A 17,626-nucleotide genomic window follows, 5' to 3' on the forward strand; every position below is an offset into this window, starting at 1 on the left:
GTCCTGTCAGTGAAACTCCCATTTTTAGTTTGGTTCCAGTCAGTAGTGCTATATGTGGCACAAAAGTGGCACTGTATCTTTGATTCTGATGCTTCTCAGATTTCCCTTCTTTCACACAGAAAAGAATTAAAAATACCCCCACTTTATATGTCAAGTTCTAAAGTTTGACCCTGACACACAGTAAAGGCATGCAAGAAAGACGGGTCCAAAAGACTTATAAACCCACTCAGAATATTTTCAGGTGACAATTTTAAGCAGAAACATTCAAATTTTTAAAAAGTTAACTGAAGACAAACCATTTCTGGAAGCGTATTTACATAATTAGCTGTATAAAAATACAGATTAATCAAGACAGTTTGGCAGATTCCGGTTTACTCAAGTTAAGTAGCCATGGCATACTTCACATGCTAGCCATAATTTCTTTCAATATGATTTAAAATGCTAACCAGAGGTTTATAATTCAGTTCAGCTAACTGAAGCACTCACTTCGTTTCACCACCAAACTCTAGCTATTTGAACTGACAAGGCTATTTTGGTTGCTACTTTGTGAGACAGGCAGAGAGAATTTGCTGCAAGCACTTGGTGATCTTTAACTGCCACATTAACACTTCAAACTGCAGTTATCAGGGCGAAGGGGCCAAAGCCACCCCAAAAGCATGGACTGAAAATAACAGAATATTCACTCACTTAATTTCATAGGAAAAAATATCCATTCCCTGTGGTCAGTCCCTTCAAAGTATTTTTCATGTTTATCTTTGTCGCAGTTAAGTAGCCTGAGAAGTTGAACATGCTATAAAAGAAAAGATGTTTCCGAGCCAGTATGCTATATTGTATTGGCTATGCAACCCCATAGCCCAATCCCATAGATTCTTTTCCTTCCCTTACGTTATTTCCTACATCTATAACTTCATTTCCATCACCTCCCTATCTCTTGCCTTCTTTAGCCTTGTTTCTGCAGCTGATTTGTAAATCCTTAAACTTCCATGAATTTGATGGCAACTACCCCGACAGAGAGTCACAGGGATTTTCCCGTACTGATCAGGCTGTAATCTTTTGGGAGCAGGAGCCAGAGTTATTTTGGCTGTACAATGTCTAACATGTTTCGGTTGCTAGGTAAACAATAAACTGTATACACGATGCTTGGGTGAGCCATTCAGAATACAAGTATAGTTATCTGGTTAGTCGTTTCTTCACCCGATCACACGGTACTGACTGTGCCAGTTAGGAGATAGGAATTTCACTGTCTCACTTTGCTGCTCAGGTGAAATCGAGAGAAGAATTTGACCTTTATGTTCTATATCGGCCTCTTAAACCGTTACCACTGCATGCAGACACATTGGCAAGCTTACTATGTAAGTGCAACGCTTAGCACAGGTGCTTTTCGCATAACCTGCTCCTAAACATGAAGTAAAGCAAGCACGAAGTAATGCAAATATTGTGAATTTGCAAATATTTTTCCTAACACTCCTGTAGACACCGGGACTATACCTAAACTCCTGGAACTCAACGGCATAGAGCCTAACAAGCCGAGGAAACCTATCTGCACCTATCTGCATACAACAGGCGCTCTCTCACGCAGGGCTGCGAGTGGAAACGAGCGACACAGGGAGCAAATGCTGTCTTCCATTCCACCCGGGGGGGGCACCAGGAGAGAAAAGCATCCCGGGCCGGGCGGGAGCCGGGGCGCGGGGCAGACCCCGACAGCCCGCCTGCACAGCCCTTCGCCCGCTACACGAGACGGTACTGCCCGCCGAAACGCTCCGCGTCCACCCCTCGCCCCCCCACGGCGACCGCCCTGCCCGGCCGCGCCGCGGCCCCGGCGGCTTCACCGCCACGACGGGCCCGGAGCCCCCGCGGCCGGCGGGAGGGGAGCCCCGCCGCTGACCCCTTCGCTGCCGCAGGAGGCCGGGCCGCGCCGCGCCGCGCCGGGCTTCCCCCCCGCGGGGTTCCCCGCCCCCGCCCCGCCGCGCCGAGGGGAGCGGAGCCGAGCGGAGCGGGGCCGCCGTGGGCGGGCGGTGCAGCCCACGGCCGCGCTGGCAGGGCGCCGGGCGGCGCGCGTCACGGCGGGGAGGGCCGGGCTGGCGGAGCCATAAATAGGGGCGAGGAGCGGGGTGGCGGCAGCACTCGCTGGGGAGCTCCGGCGGCGGCACAGGCGACTCACGGCGGGGAATCCCTCACTCCTTCCTTCCTTCCTTCCTTCCTTCCTTCCTTCCTTCCTTCCTTCCTTCCTTCCTTCCTTCCTTCCTTCCTTCCTTCCTTCCTTCCTTCCTTCCTTCCTTCCTCCCTTCCTTCCCTCCCTCCCTCCCTCCTTTCCCTTCGTCCGCGGAGCGCCCCGAGGTAAGCGCTGCTCCGCGGGCGGCGCGGCGGGGCTCGCCCGTGCCGTGGCGGCCGGGGCCGGGGCGCTGCAGGGGCGGCGGGCGTTGACAGCTCTTCTCTCCCCTCCGGCCGCAGCCCGGCGCCCCCATGACTCTGAACCGCGGCGACAAGCTGCGCTACCTGGACAAGCGGCGCGGCAGCATGCCCTTCTCCGCGCACCAGCACCTGCACCGGCGCAGCATGCCGGTGGACGAGCGGGACCTGCGGGCCGCCCTGCCGCAGGGCGAGCTCTCCGGCCTGGTGCGCTGCACCTCGTACAGCCCCGGCGAGGAGCACCGGGAGAGCTGGGCCTCCGACTCCTCCGACTCGGTCATCTCCTCAGGCAGCGACTCCGACAGCAACCTCTACAAGGTGATCCTGCTGGGCGAGCACGGCGTCGGCAAGACCAGCCTGGCCCGCATCTTCGGCGGCGTGGAGGACTGCGCGGACGCGGAGGAGGCCGGTGAGGGCGCGGGGCGGCCCCGGCAGCCGCCCGGCGGAGGGAGGCGGACGCCCGGCCCCGGGGAGCCGCCGCCCGCAGCGGCGGAGCGCGGCGGTAGCGCTGCCGCCCCGCCCCGGGCACCCCCCGCGGCCACCCCCGGGCTGCCGGCGGGGACGGAGGAGAGCAACAGCTCCTATTTTCTGAACTTTTTTTTTCCCGCAGGAAACACGTACGACAGATCAATTATAGTTGACGGAGAAGAAGCGTCTCTCGTGGTGTTTGATATATGGGAGCAGGTACTTACAGGTTTAAGATGTTTTTTCTTTAGGGCTTGGTCAGTGGTTCGCTCTTAAAAAAAAGTAGAAATGGAACAACTGTGTCTGCCTGTTTCTTCAATCAGATCAGCAACATTAAAAAAGTGACATAAAAAATTGGAATTCATACTGCCTTTGTTTTCTCCTGCAATGAATTTCTTGTAGCTAGGCAGGCAGTTTAAAAACCCGAATAGGGCTGGAGTGCGAATCCCTTAATGCTTTGAATAAGCAGCAGCTTACATGAGCAGCCCAGGGAATTACTGTAAAATTAGAGATTCACAATCTGATCAGTGCAGACCTGATATTATTTCTGGAAACAAGAGAATTTTGTTCTGTAATATATTTTAAATCACAATCTTTTTAAAAAAATTGGGAGGTTGGCTTACTGAATCTTTATAATAAAGCTAAGAAAAATATCTTTAAGGTGCTTACAATAATTAAATCATTAATCAGTGTTGAATAGATTTTTCAGTGCAATAGATCTATTTCTTGCCTTTTGTTTTAGGATGACAGCCAATGGCTTCAGAACCACTGTATGAAAATGGGAGATGCCTATATTATTGTATATTCAGTGACAGACAAAGTTAGTTTTGAAAAGGCCTCTGAGCTAAGAATCCAGCTAAGAAGAGCAAGGCAAACAGAAGACATTCCTATTATTCTTGTGGGCAATAAAAGCGACCTGGTCAGGTCCCGGGAAGTCTCAGTTGATGGTAAGAGACACTATTGATCTATACAGTAATGTCTAAATTAGTAGCAAAGGCTATGGAGGATCATGGCCAATAGAAACGGTCCGGTTTTGATGTAGAAAAATGTATGATTCGAGGCACACTGGAAAAATCAAGCCAGCTGGTTCATGCTGAGGGACTTGGTACCACAGAAGAGAGTGGAGATGGGGGGAGAGGGGGAGATTTGTGACTGCGCAATGCTCTGAACTGCAGTACAAGAGAAAAAAATGATCAGAGCTGCAGCTTTAGCATACTGTTTCGTGTAGGATTCATTTTTGGTCAGTATTGACTGAAAGGGTTTAACTGTATGTTATGTGCAGCAGCACTTGCGAGTCTCAAGACTTGATAGCTCGAGCTGTGCTTTTTGAGGGGCAGGAGTGCCATGTCACAGAGCCCAGGCAGCCTTTGAAAAGGGTGACCCCATGCAGCCTGTACAACCCTCTTTCTTCTGGAAGTGACTCCATCACATTTGAGTTGAGCTGGTGGGACCAGGCTCACACAACTTAAACTCTTTTTGTATATGTTCTCCAGTTGTGATCAGTGAGAATCTCAGCTAGTTTCCAGCTAGCATTTCGGTAACTAGAGCACAGTAACCACTGCCAACACCACAGTATTAATTTCACTTGTTTAAACCTTTGGTGGTTTGTTTTGTTGGGTTTTTTTGTTTGTTTTGTTTTGTTTTCCACTGGGAAGAATACTCAGAAATATCAGTGCCTTGATGATGAACCATCTTCTGCTGTCTGTTTTTGCTGTGTTCCCTGTGTTAAATGCCTGCACAGGGAATTGACTGGAGTTCATCAGGAGATTATCACTTTTTTCAGGCTGGTGGCAGTGCATGGTTGACCTGTCCTAGTCATGACATCAGTACTTTGCTCAGGTTTACAACTTTGCCATTATTTACCACAAGTTGAACATGGCGATTGCACTGCAGCAACGTTCCAGAGTTACGTGCTGACGTCTTGTACATTGAGCGTCTTGCACTTCGAATGCAGTCCTAGTCAAGTCCAGTGGTGTCCAACCTCATGACCTCTAGTGATCTGTTCAATGACTTGACCTTGTGGACTGTGTCAGCTTCATTTGTAGCTAGCGTGGAAAACTCTCACTTGTTACAGCAAGGCAGAGGTGCATAATTGCTCAACAACTTCCAGAAGAAATAAAAACCATTTCTTTCTGTACCTCACACTGTTTCCTATCAATCAGCAAGCATGCATCCAGGTGCCTCTCCTATATCAGCTTTAGCTCTTAAACAATACTGGGATGGTCTCCCTAGAGGACTATTGTTGCCTTATATTCAGTACCATTGGTCAAATGAGATTTCTGACCATACCACAACAAAACCAAGAAGAGTAAGGGGCAAAACCATGAGTACAAATCTGGACTTTCCTACCACGTAGCAAAGCTCTTCCATGGCATTGAAGGCGTTTTCCTTCCTTAAAGTCAATTTTTATTTTGTTTTTCTGCTGGTATATATATGAAGAGAAAATGTCCGTCTCCACTCATCTCCTTTTTTCTCTTTCCATCCAGAGGGACGGGCCTGTGCCGTTGTGTTTGACTGCAAATTCATCGAGACCTCAGCTGCTCTTCATCATAATGTCAAGGACCTGTTTGAAGGTATTGTTCGGCAAATTAGACTTCGCAAAGACAGTAAAGAAGACAATGCTAGGAGAATGGCCAACACAAAAAGAAGAGAAAGCATAGGCAAAAAGGCGAAGCGATTCCTTGGGAGAATTGTGGCAAAGAACAATAAGAAGATGGCTTTCAAAGCAAAATCAAAGTCTTGCCATGACTTATCTGTGCTTTAGAAGCTTTCAGCAAGGCCAGATGTTGCACGTGGGTGATGAACAAGCATTTGACTGTTATGAGAAGTGTATAGATGATCCTCGTGGTGATAACAAGAATGACTTACCAATTGAGACTCTTATTAATGCCTTAAGGCGCGCAAGCAAGTCTGAAAGTTACACTACAATGTCTGCTTCATTGGTAAATGGTTTAAGTCTCAATGTGTGCAAGTAAATGAGCTAACTTCAAATAAGTGGCTTGACATGCCCACGTTTTCACTGTGTACATATGTTATATATCCTCTTGTCCTGTGGATACCAGAGATGCAAAGATAAGAAAGGATGATGAGAAGTATCACCACAGACTTGTCTCGTTTGCAGAGCAAAACTTCAACTTGTACGCAGGCTCGTACACTCTTTTTAGTATAAAGCAAGCAATGATAAATCTTTTTAAACTTAAATGTGGGAGGGGGAAGTAGAACCACATTAGAATGGGAGAAAACAAATGATATATATTATATATACAGTTAAATACAGAACAGATATCATTTTATGAAGTTAATTTGCACTTCCATTAACCGTTATTCAATTAATTTGTTACTTGTTTACATGCAGATTTTATAATAAAGTATTATTTCCTGTTATAATAAACTGTGCTTTTCTCATAATATGGATAAAGAATGAGAGAGCAGTATTTTTATACTGACCTTTTTGAACTGTACAAAACATTATACACAGACTATGCAGATTTACATGTGATAAAGTTCCAGAACAAGATGAATCAGGAATATTGTGTGTCTTTCTTTAATAGACAGTTTCTTCAAGAAGCAAACCCTGCTTTTAGGAACACTGTACTTCAACAGCTCATATTGGGAAGGGGTGTCTTGACCCTTCATATTCTTGTTCATCTTCAACCTGTTTCTCATCAGCTCTGTCAGGAACAGGCCCCTATGTAATGCCTTTAGTTAAAGAGATGTCTTGTGTTAATACTGATAAATTGAAGCCTGCAATGTTCTACTTTTTAAGTCCTCTCCTGGCTTGAAGGTCTTGTGTTACAGCCAATAAGCAAATGTGGGGGTTTGCTTTTTATTTTGTTTCGGGTTTTATTCTTTTCTGGGAGCAGTATAATTTTCTAATCTACTCACAAGCCTGCAGGTACCTTCCAGTGGCTTCAAGAAGTTCAAAGCAGGCTGGCAAGGCTGTTTGAAAGAATTGTAGGCTTCAGTTGTGGTGTATGCTGGCCTTCAGTGCTATTAAAGTTTTCATGTTCATTTTACTGTGTTACAATTAACGTGTTTCCATGATTTTTCCCTATTTGCTATTTCTGAAGTTAAAAAGCAATCATGTCTCAGTGAAAAAACTGCATTTGCTTTATAAATTCCTCTTCATAGGAGACATTCTCTTTAAATTCATCTGTAAACTCACTTCTCAAAACCAGTAAAAGATATGCTCTTCTGTCTCTTTCTACTCTCCCTGCCTGAGTCCAGTTCTTTAGAGAGATTGTTCCAGCTGCCTGGGACAGGAATCTGCTTGCCCATGATTTTATAGGGGCTGACCTTTCCCATACAGCAGGCAAGTTACAGCTGTTACACCTTACATTGAGCTTCCCTGAGCTCAAACGAACAACTCTCCACTGGGTTAGCCCAGTGCTTGGGCGTTCATCAGGGAACAGTCAGTACAGCGGGAATGCGCATCTGATTTGCATAGGTAACGCTCTGTAGAACTAGCGTCTCCTCATGTGCTGCTGGTGGAACCTAACTGGTTAGATGCATAGTTTAGCGTATGTTGCTGGTAACTGGTCACATTTCTTATGAAGAGAGGTGTTTACTTTGTGTCCTGAGTGAAGTCTAAAGTGAATAATTCTCTCCTGCTGCCAAACCTCACATTTACCTGATGATATGTTTTAACTGGATTTGGCTTTTTTTCACTAGCCTTGCTTCCTGGCAAACTACTATCACTGGAACGTCTAACCGCTGTCAGAGTATGGCACCAGGTGTCTATGTACATGGAAGCTTTTAATTATCAACACCAAAGCAATTGCTCTAGTCCTGAAAGCTCTACAGCAAGAGTGTCCAAATCCATGTGCATAAATTTGGCACATACCTATTCACACACATGCTAAAGGTCCTGACAAAACTATGTGGTGTTCCCTGTACATTTGCAAAGCTTCTGTCTTTTGGTTGCCCCATGCTTTCAGAATGACCGGGAGAGGACTGACATGTTTGATTGACTCACGAGATTTAATTCTGTCCATAATAAATACAAGGAATGGGATGCAAACCCAGAGTTTAAGATACGGCATTTCACAAAGTGCTTTTGCACTGTTTCAAAGATGTGTCACTCTTAATGCTGCAACATAACTGCAGCTGCAAAGCCTTTTCAAGGTCATGGTTAACAGCTATGCTTTTTGCACACTCTGACCTACAAATCAGATGTTTTACTGTGTTCATGAATCCAAAGGTTAGGTTTGGACAACTCTTAAGCCTAAAATATTTCTGAGGTGCTCTAGTGCATTGCTAGAGGTTCATTTAAACTGTGGAAAATAATTTGTATTTTGAAAGTATGTCATATAGGACACTGTGAGACAATAAACTGAATCGCTCTAAAGAAACTTGGGCTAATCTCTAATGTAGTCTATCAGTTAATATTGTACAATAAAATACTTATTCAAATCCTCATTATACTAATTTTTTCCTTCATTTGTTTGTACAGGGATTAGCATAACTCAGCCATGGTTCATGAAAAGGGGGAGGGTTTGTTGTATTGCAGCTCTGACAATAACCTGCTCTAGACCAAGATCATATTCTACGCTATAGAGTATTACCATGAATACTGTTTTGTAGAGATTTTGTAGCTCCTGGAAGATTTTCTACCCAGAAAAAAATTAATTTCTTGGATGTCATTTAGTGGAATTTCCAAGCAGACTTTTTGGAAGTACATGTGCAACACCAGCTAGAAGTCAGTAACAGGCACCTAACTGACAAATGCCTCTAAAAATCAACCTTCTTCAAAAGGTTATTTCTATCCTCAAGCATTTGAAAGTCATCTATAGGTTTTTGTAATTTGAGATGTTTTATTGGTACAGATACTCTGATTCTTGTCATTAATGGGGTGAATCTGTCATGAAAAATAGTGAGTCCCAGACAGCACTATTGTCTGTAGTTACTACCAGAGTAGAACAGAGTGTAAAGGGTAACTGGTGTGAGTTTTCTTATTTTTTGCCAATGTACATTAGGTTTAATTTGAAGGGACAGTTCACACAGTCATTTACTCTTTACTGCCTTCACTGCTGCTGCCAGCTGAAGTTCCTATTATTGCTAATTGTGGTGGTAGATTTTGTGTTGGCACAAATCCCTTTGGAACAGCTAGTTATTAACAACTACAGTGGAAGGACATTGCCTTTTATATGTGACACATACGTTAGGTAAACAAATCAAAGCCTCCTCTGCTTGCTATTGCTAAACTATCTCCTGTAAATTCTTCACCATGTGAAAAATGTGAAGAAAATCGTTCCTCCATCTGCCAAAACTACAAAGCGTAAAGTCACGTCACATAAATATAGATGAAATGTTAACTGCTGGGGGAAGACCCAGCATCACCAAAAATGTAGTTTCACTCAGATGTCTTTTCTGAAAATAGGACTACAAAAAACAGGGCATGATCTACAGAGTAACATTGCATAACATCACTGTTCTTTACTGAAAAGGAAAGTATAGTGAGTTGACAGTGATTAAGAATTCAGTGTATGATAAAAGATTGCTAAGACGTAGTTCAAAAAAAGTGGGGTAATACCTACTTCTGTTGAAATTTGCTTTAGTACTCTTTAATTTTATTCAGAGACAATGTACAGGTTTAATTGCATGTGCATCACAGAGACCTCACTGAATCTGCAGTTGCAGTCGAAGGGGCTATCTGTGCATTCCAGGACCACCGTTTGATAATTTACCACATGATCTCTAGCATTATAATGGACAATTTGACTCCCTGTTTGCATAAAGGAACATCTGAACTCCAAAACTATTGAAGTTATTAATTTCTAAAAATGGAAATAGTAAATTATGTCAACTGTCCTTGTGCTCTATGACGTGGATGTTGAACCGAGAAGTAAAAGATAAAAAGCGAAAACAAAACAAATGCTCATTGCTTATCTGCAAATAAGATTTCTCTAAACCACTGTTCACAATCCAAGGAGGAACAACATTGTTTAACTTAAAAATGTACTAGGGATTCTAGCACTAGGAGGTAGGAAGCAGGCTAAGAAATTTACTTCAACACTGAGTTCTTCACCAACAAAGTAGTATTAAATATGTACCACAAAAATGTTCTGGCCACTGGGTAAAATGGGCAGTGTACGTTCTAAAGACTCTCCTCTCTCTTGTTCTCTTTTTTCCTCCCCTTTTTTCCCCCTATTTATAAATGTGCTGTCTGAATGAATCATTGGAAACCAATTAGGAGCCTACAGATTTTTTTCTAATACTTCCCATATTTATCACAGGAGCTGAAGAAAATACTAATCTAAACTAAAATGTAGCAGATTCAGAGACTGAGATAAATAGAATACATTTGAAAATACTAGTTTTCTCACCGTCCTAAAAAAGCTTCTCTAAGGTCCGAAACAGGGGCTGGAGAAAGGATAGGATTTGGAGAACAAGTGCTTCTGCTCAGAATAGTCTAGTCGGATGCATAAAAATCTCCTCCGCTTGTTTCTGGCAGTAAGTCCCAGTGTCATCAGCCTCATTACACTAGCATAAATAATTACACTACTGTTAGGCTTGCTGTCCCACTGAAGGTTGTGACCTGTACTTTGGGAATGACAGTTTTCAGTTCAGTAGATGCCTTGGCAGAAGAACAGTAATTTTTGTCGCGTCTAAATTGGATTATTGTAATGCATTATGCTTAACAAAGAGCTTTCAGGAGCTCCAGGTGATAGGAAATACAGCCACATTAATTAAACTGGCTAGGTCAAAACAAGCACATCACCTCTGTGCTCAGGCCTGGATTCCCATACATTTTTAGGTGAAGTGATGATCTAGAAAAGCTGTAAATAACATTGGACATGACTAATGTTGAAAATGCTTCATTTTGTTGCATGTTTCTTGGCTGGCTATAAAGCTTGCTGAACTCACTATAAAGTCAGCAGCGTTGCTCGATTTTGGACAGCTCAATAAGAACAATCTTCGCATTTCTAATTGCAGGTATTCAGGTATCTTATTACAGGTATTCAGGCCACAAGAGTTCAGTGCATGTGACACTGCAATGGTAACTGCAAGAGATCACACCCTATTTATTACTCTTGCAGATCAAGAATGCAAAAAGCATAAAGCAACAGAAATACGTCTTAACCGAACTAGAACATACGGTGAATTTTAGAACCCCGCCAACTTGCATCAACTCCACTTCATTACAGGCCTGCCACTGGAATTTATTGAGGAGTGTTCTCCAGCCTTCTTCAATGAAAAGTATAATGTAACTCTCTTTGGGTATCAGCCAGGTGCTGAACAACTTTCTCACAGGTTTTTCAGCTATGGGTGTCTCAGTTGTAGGGCTTCTTTGTCACACACTTTTCATGTCAACTTCAATTTTATCTTTCCAACCTCCATTGTTACACATTGTCACCCTCGCAGCAGTGGCTCAGCAGTACAGTGGGAACGGGAAAGTGGCACTCCTCTGCTGCTGCATGACTTACCGAAAAACATTAGCTGTCAACAGTTGTAACATGAACCTGGTCCCTCAGCTCATTGCTTTACATAATATAGTCTAGATAAAAATGTCAGATTTTGCTGCACATAAGTCCCTGATTAAGACAGCATAGCAAATTAAATTACTCTCTCCTTGAATGTCAGGGGTACTGTTGCATTTGAAAGGCAAAAGGGAATGGAAGATTTTTAGCTAATCTGCACATGGAGAAAAAAGAAAAAACTTATGCAATCTGACAGCCACCTCTCATTTTTACCCTATAGTCATTTTTTCAATGGAAATCTTTTCGGCTATCGAGTATTGTTGCATATGCTCTTCTGCCCTCTGACTATTCATAGAATTCTTGGATCTCTATCCTTCCTACTCAGTCCCATATGGAAAATCTTCTTAGAAGAAGGAAAACCAGTTAGGTGAAAGATATGAGCAATGGAAAAGTTTCCATCATTTTGAAAAACACTAATGAAAACATCTTATTCAACAAATTAACTTTTCTATGCGGGGTTTACAACTCTCAGTCCACAGCACTGTGGTAGTCCATTAAATTCAAAAAGGAAAAACTGGTTAGAGAAACAAAGAAAACAGAACTCATTAGTCTTTATCAATAGTAAGTATTTTCTGTGCTTATCTTGATACTCTGCAGCAGATCTAAAGTCACTGTCTGTAATAAACTGCAAAGAAGCAGACAAAACAGAAATTACAAGACTAGGCTGTTTTCACTCTACTTTGTTGTTGTTACCAATAATAAGCTTTCACCTGTGCAAGTAAAGACATTGAATTCACATGTATGATAAATACACAACGAATGCATCTATATGTGGCCATTACCTGCAGAACTGCTTTTCTTTCTTTTTTTTCTCTTATGTAGTAATCCAAAAGATAATACTAAAAATCTGAGTTATAGCATAGAAGTGAAATAAGCACAAAAGTAAAGCAGTAGACAGCACTGAGTATGCAGATAATGCCTCCTGCAGATCTGTCTCTTATTCACCATTTATTTTTTCAAGATTCTGGAGAGCTGAAGTAGCCATGCATGTCTGCACAACATTTATTCAAAAGCTGAGTTATTCAGGTATCAGAGCGAAACTCTGAATGGCCAAGTCCTCAAGAACAAAGATTTAGGATGCAAATATGCACCAATGTGCATTTCATCTTCCCAGAGATTTCATTAGCAGAATGTCCAACTCCTTTTAGATCAGTTTCAAGGGTTCTAGAAAACAGCACGTTATATTCTAGAAACATATTCAAAATCAAGAAAGTACTAAGAGCTTTTTAATGAACAATTTTATACACAGCCTTCAGCAAATGAGTTGCAAATTAAATTCTTAGTTAAATTCTACAGATCCTGACGTGGTTAGTAATTGGTTCATTTTTAATTACAAGGTAAAACATTAACTAACATGTCTTTATTATTTCACTCCCAAAGTAACGTTCTGCTTTTCAAGAGTAAGACGGATTAAGGAGCATTTTCATTTTAACCAGAGAAACTGGCAGTTGGTTCACTTTGTTTTCTGCTGGCTTGGACTGTGACCCCTTTAAACTCACACTGCTCTCGCATGTCCCTCTTACCAACGTGAATAAGGAGGTCTCCAGCCTTTGAAGTGAGCCCTTCAGTCATGAGTGTTTTGCCTACTTTTACATTTCTTTTTGAAGGACTATGCTTAAATATCTGCTAATACAGTATTCATTTGAGGAGTATGATGTAGAGCAGATGTCAAGCCCCAAAGAACAAACCACAGACAAATTTTGACAGGACTTTGGATGTTGCAAATATTGTAAAGGCAAATTAGTATTCCGGGTGGTAACTTCAGGTCTTTCTTGGTGGAACAAAGATTTTTAATATTCTCCTCATTACTAAATGTCAGTATTTTGTAGGCTTGTTTTTAAGAGTTTTTGAAGCATTCAGGCACTCTAAACTTTCAGTTTTATGCTGAATGGGGTATGTTTGGTGGCAAGTATCAAAGATAAAATTATGTCTATAAAATCACGTTTGTTGTACATTGAGTTTTCTAGGATTTTTACTTCGGGTATCATAGGAAGACTGACTCTATGTTGGCACCCGCAGAGGTTATATAAAAGACTGAGCAAAAAGCAAAGCATTGAAACGAAATCTATATGCAACCTGGTATTTCCATTCAAGGGAAAAGCTGGAGTGTTTATGAAACAAACCACCTCTGACTTCACTGCTGAAATGGCAGATGGGGGATGGAGTGGACAAACAGGCCAGAGAAGACCAGTCAGTCCAGATGCAGCATGCACTTTTTGATCACCCCCTGCTGCCAACTGTTCCCTTCCCAAACTCTACAGCCAAATGCAGGGGTTCTCGGGCTGAAGCAGAGACAGGGAGGGCAATCAGAGGAGGAATAAAAACATCGCTTGTACTAACTTCTTGTCTTTGAGCTGCTTCAAGAAGAAACTGCAGCCCGGGGATTGCTGACTTCAGCAAGGAGCTGTGCCTTGGTAAGACCGAGTGAAAAGTCTCTAGGCTGCTCAAGCAGGAGTTTGTTCTTCCATGCCATGCTTGGTGGGAAACTTCCTGCATCTCAAAGCATCACCTCCACTCTTCCTCCTCTCCCCCCGCCAAAGACAGGGCTATTTTTAATTCACTGATCATAAAGCTTGCTTTCCCAACAGCAGGATAGAGGTTTAATTAAAACTCCACCTGGTACTAACATAATCCAGCAAAATCCCATCCATTTCAGGGAATAAATCCTTGCCAAGGTTGGTTAACAAAAGCCATACAGTTTAGGCAGTTTTCTGTACTCTTCCTTGAATTTAACTGTATTTCTGTGAGAAAAGCAGCCAAAACCATTCAAATCTCTAAAACGTTTTACATGACATTGAAAATGGCTTATTAAGGTTACTTGGTGAATAATGGATGAAGAACACTAACTGCATTTTAATATCTGTGTTTCGCTTATCCTTTGTAATTTCCACAAGGATGAACAGAAAAAAAACCCAGCTGAAATTCCTAATACTCCTTACTTCCATCCCTATCTGTACAGCAGAGAAGGCACAGCACCTTCATTGCTAAACGTACACCCAGCTTTATAATTCCTTATTCAACTGAGTACTATTTATGCAAATAATGTTATTAAGATCATAGGACAAATTCTGCTCTTTTCTGGAGAGTCAGCAGATTTTAGGCCCTGTTTTTGGAAACACACATCCTTAATGTCAGCAGGGTACACTGAACGTGTAAAATTCAATGAATATTTAAAAGGCTGTTGATTTGGAATTGTGTTCTTGCTATACTATGGGGAAAACAAAAATAGAATTTGGCATTATGAGTGTCTATGTCATCTCATGAAAATGTATGGAATGTTTGCAGGATCAGGACTACATTTTGAAAACAAAATAATCGCAGGGCAATTTCTGTGAGACACAATCACACTGTGGCGAAAACATGAACAAGCACAGGACAGTTCTCCAAACTAATCAAAACCAAAGCCAAACAATTCCTCCACTGATGATTTATTTTACTTAAGTTCATAAAAATAAGACGGATCAGGTATCCACTACTAGAACAAGAAAGAGGGATTACATTAATCACTAATAAATTCAACCCTGTTTTGGAATGTTCCCAGCACTTACAGTTCAGCGGTTAAGAAATCATTAAAATAATAAACTTAATGTCACATGGACATAGAACTTTCAACAGACCAAAATGGAGCTAAGAGTTAGTTTTCCAAAGAAAGGGATGTTATTCTAACACATCATTCTAATTCTAAATTCTGCAAATTTGTCAAAGGGATAGCTGAAAGTTTGCCTAACATTCTACCCATTCTATCTTTTGGAGAGGAATGATTATGTTGGAACCTCACTTCTATTAGAAATTAAGGATCTAGCTATGGAGGTACAGGGAAAAGTTGAATATGTAAACTAGGTGGAACCCAAAGGGTCAAATAAAAGATATTTCTTAGATCTCATATAATTTCAAATCCTGGCTTGTGAATTTGTGATAAAATTTAAGACTGGCAGTATCATGGATCTCTGTCATCTGTGGAAAGCATCCATTTGCAAGTTAGAGAACCAGTATGAACTTGCTTCTGAGCCTTATCTTCTTCTGAATTACAGCAGAACAAATAAAAGAATAATTGCACTGATTTTGGAAGAGAACTGGATTTAGGTTGTGCCTTTTTTTTTTTTTTAAGCAATTCTCTCTTTATTTCCTCTTCGATAAGAATACTTTACGAAATGAACCATTAATTTCATATCCATCTCCTGGCTGCTACCCGGAGAAACAACAACTCATTTTAGACCTAAGTTTAACTGTGTGACATTTTTTATATTCTCATTAGAAGTATGATTATTTTATTTTAAAAAAGAAATGAGTCTATAAATTTGCAGCACAGCGCACTCTTTCCCTATGTCGAGCTTTGCCTACAGTAATTAGCTTGCTTTTTTTTTTTTCAAACTTTGTTTGCCACCTTAGCTGTTGAATTCTTAAAAAGCTGAATAGGTTTATGGTGTAATGTAATCCCACGATAATCTGGAGATTCTTTATCTTTGCTATGTCCACATATGCTTTTTCTTTTTGTGCTGAAACATCAGGTACCATTCCTATACCATTGCAATACAGGAGAAGAGACCCAAGTACACCTCAGGAATTTTTAAGCCCCAAAAGCAAGCCATCCTAAAATGCCCGCTACTTGGATGGTTGGAGCACTGAGCTTAAAGGTGGATGTTATGTTTCGTCACTTGTCTTTTGTAATTCAGACCCATTCCAATTTAGTTGAACAAGTGTATCTTGAAATATGGGTGGATCCAGATCCAGGTGCTCTAGCTTCCAGAATCATTGCTTGATGAGATTCCTTTTTTACTCCCCCTCCACTTCCCTAATGAAAACAGAGAGTACTTTGGGAGTTTGTCCTGATGCTGGGAATAAGAAAAAAATTGAATGTCTCCAAGAATCATGTGGTAGGAAAATGGTTTCCTGCCGAGCCCTGCTGGCAAATACAATGGCTTAAATGCCAACCCTGATGAAGCCACTAAGTTTTCCCTTAGACCTGACTGTAGCCAAGAGCAGTTTTTACTCTATCATTAAAGATGTAGTAACTTGAAAAAGCACAAAAAAGAAAATTAGTTCTATTTTTAAGTGGATTTTGTACAAATTAGCAAACTATGCTCAGAAAGAATTCAAAACCTGTACCTCACATTACGTGTTTTGCACAAGAATGTTTTGACAGATGGATGCATTCAGACAGAGAAATTAAGAAAATGAACCCAGTAAAGGTTTCCTGATTATTTTTGTTTCCAACATCTCGAATATTTGAATGACTAAGTGGAAAACTATGTTTCTATGTCTGGGAGGCAATTAACAACAACAAAACTGCGGAAAAGTCTTTCATTTTGTTTGATTAAAAATAGAGTGGAGGTCAGAGTCCTACAAAGGCATATGCTCCTGCCACACTTTATGCTGCAGAAGAGCTTTATTGAGTTCAAAGGAACAACGTTAATTTAAGAAATTAAACATATGCTGGGGAATTTGGAGAGCTGATCTTCCCCAGCTCACTCTCCCCCCACCACCTCGTTGCCAGCAAGTGCGTGTCCCGCACCCCAGCCACCTGGCTGACCTAGCTCAAGCCACCAGGGAAGGCAGGGCTAAGATAAGACCTGGATAATCCTCACCTGAGAGATGCCATCCATATTTGAGAATAACATTTTAAAGATTCACAGCAGAATTTATCAAAGCCCTTCTATCACAGCTTTCAGCAATTAGAGTCCTGTACAAGCTGATGTGTATTAAAGAGTGAATCAGTTAGAACTAAAAGCGATAGACTGCTTTAATAAAGGCAACTTTAATACTGCTCCTTCCCTGATATGCTTACATTTAGACACGTACTTGATGTTGTTTAAATAAAATTCAAAGTAACGTGCATATGTATTTGCAGAGCTACTGCTCTAATGACTAACTGTGGTACCAGGACATCCATTGAGGTATTACTCTTCTTTTTGTGTAAACCTCAGAATAATTTATTTTTTCCTCAGAATAATTTATTTAAAAGACATCAGGATAATACTGATAGATTAAAATAGTGTCTAGTACTTACATGAAAACAGGAGAAATCAAAAACATTCATCCACTGTTGGATTTTGTTGCTTTATATCATGGGAATGGTCAATTAAATTTAGTCAATTATTTTAATTTAGTTTATGCCAGGGATGCAATTAAGCCAATTTTCTGACACTGAGCCAGACAGCAGGCATAGCGGGCTTTAAAAATTATTTTTCCACATATTGTTCTTTCACCATTCATCTTGCAGTAAACATAAGCATTTCCATACAGCTCTAATAATTATCTTTATATTTTCAAAC

The 17,626-nt window shown here is 41.5% G+C and overlaps 1 protein-coding gene across 1 annotated transcript; it reads left to right on the forward strand.

Moving 5' to 3' along the window:
* Positions 1–2,244: 2,244 nt before the first annotated feature.
* Positions 2,245–8,290, forward strand: RRAD (RRAD, Ras related glycolysis inhibitor and calcium channel regulator). Its single transcript, XM_087740669.1, has 5 exons — positions 2,245–2,337; positions 2,452–2,818; positions 3,020–3,093; positions 3,617–3,821; positions 5,361–8,290. The coding sequence occupies exons 2-5, from the start codon at positions 2,464–2,466 to the stop codon at positions 5,636–5,638; spliced, it is 912 nt and encodes a 303-aa protein (XP_087596795.1). The 5' UTR covers positions 2,245–2,337; positions 2,452–2,463; the 3' UTR covers positions 5,639–8,290.
* The last annotated feature ends 9,336 nt before the right edge of the window (positions 8,291–17,626 follow it).

The sequence above is a fragment of the Nipponia nippon genome, unplaced genomic scaffold (assembly GCF_047370975.1).
Source record: "Nipponia nippon isolate SJK-2023a ecotype South Korea unplaced genomic scaffold, ASM4737097v1 scaffold_7, whole genome shotgun sequence".
Classification (NCBI taxonomy): Eukaryota; Metazoa; Chordata; class Aves; order Pelecaniformes; family Threskiornithidae; genus Nipponia; species Nipponia nippon.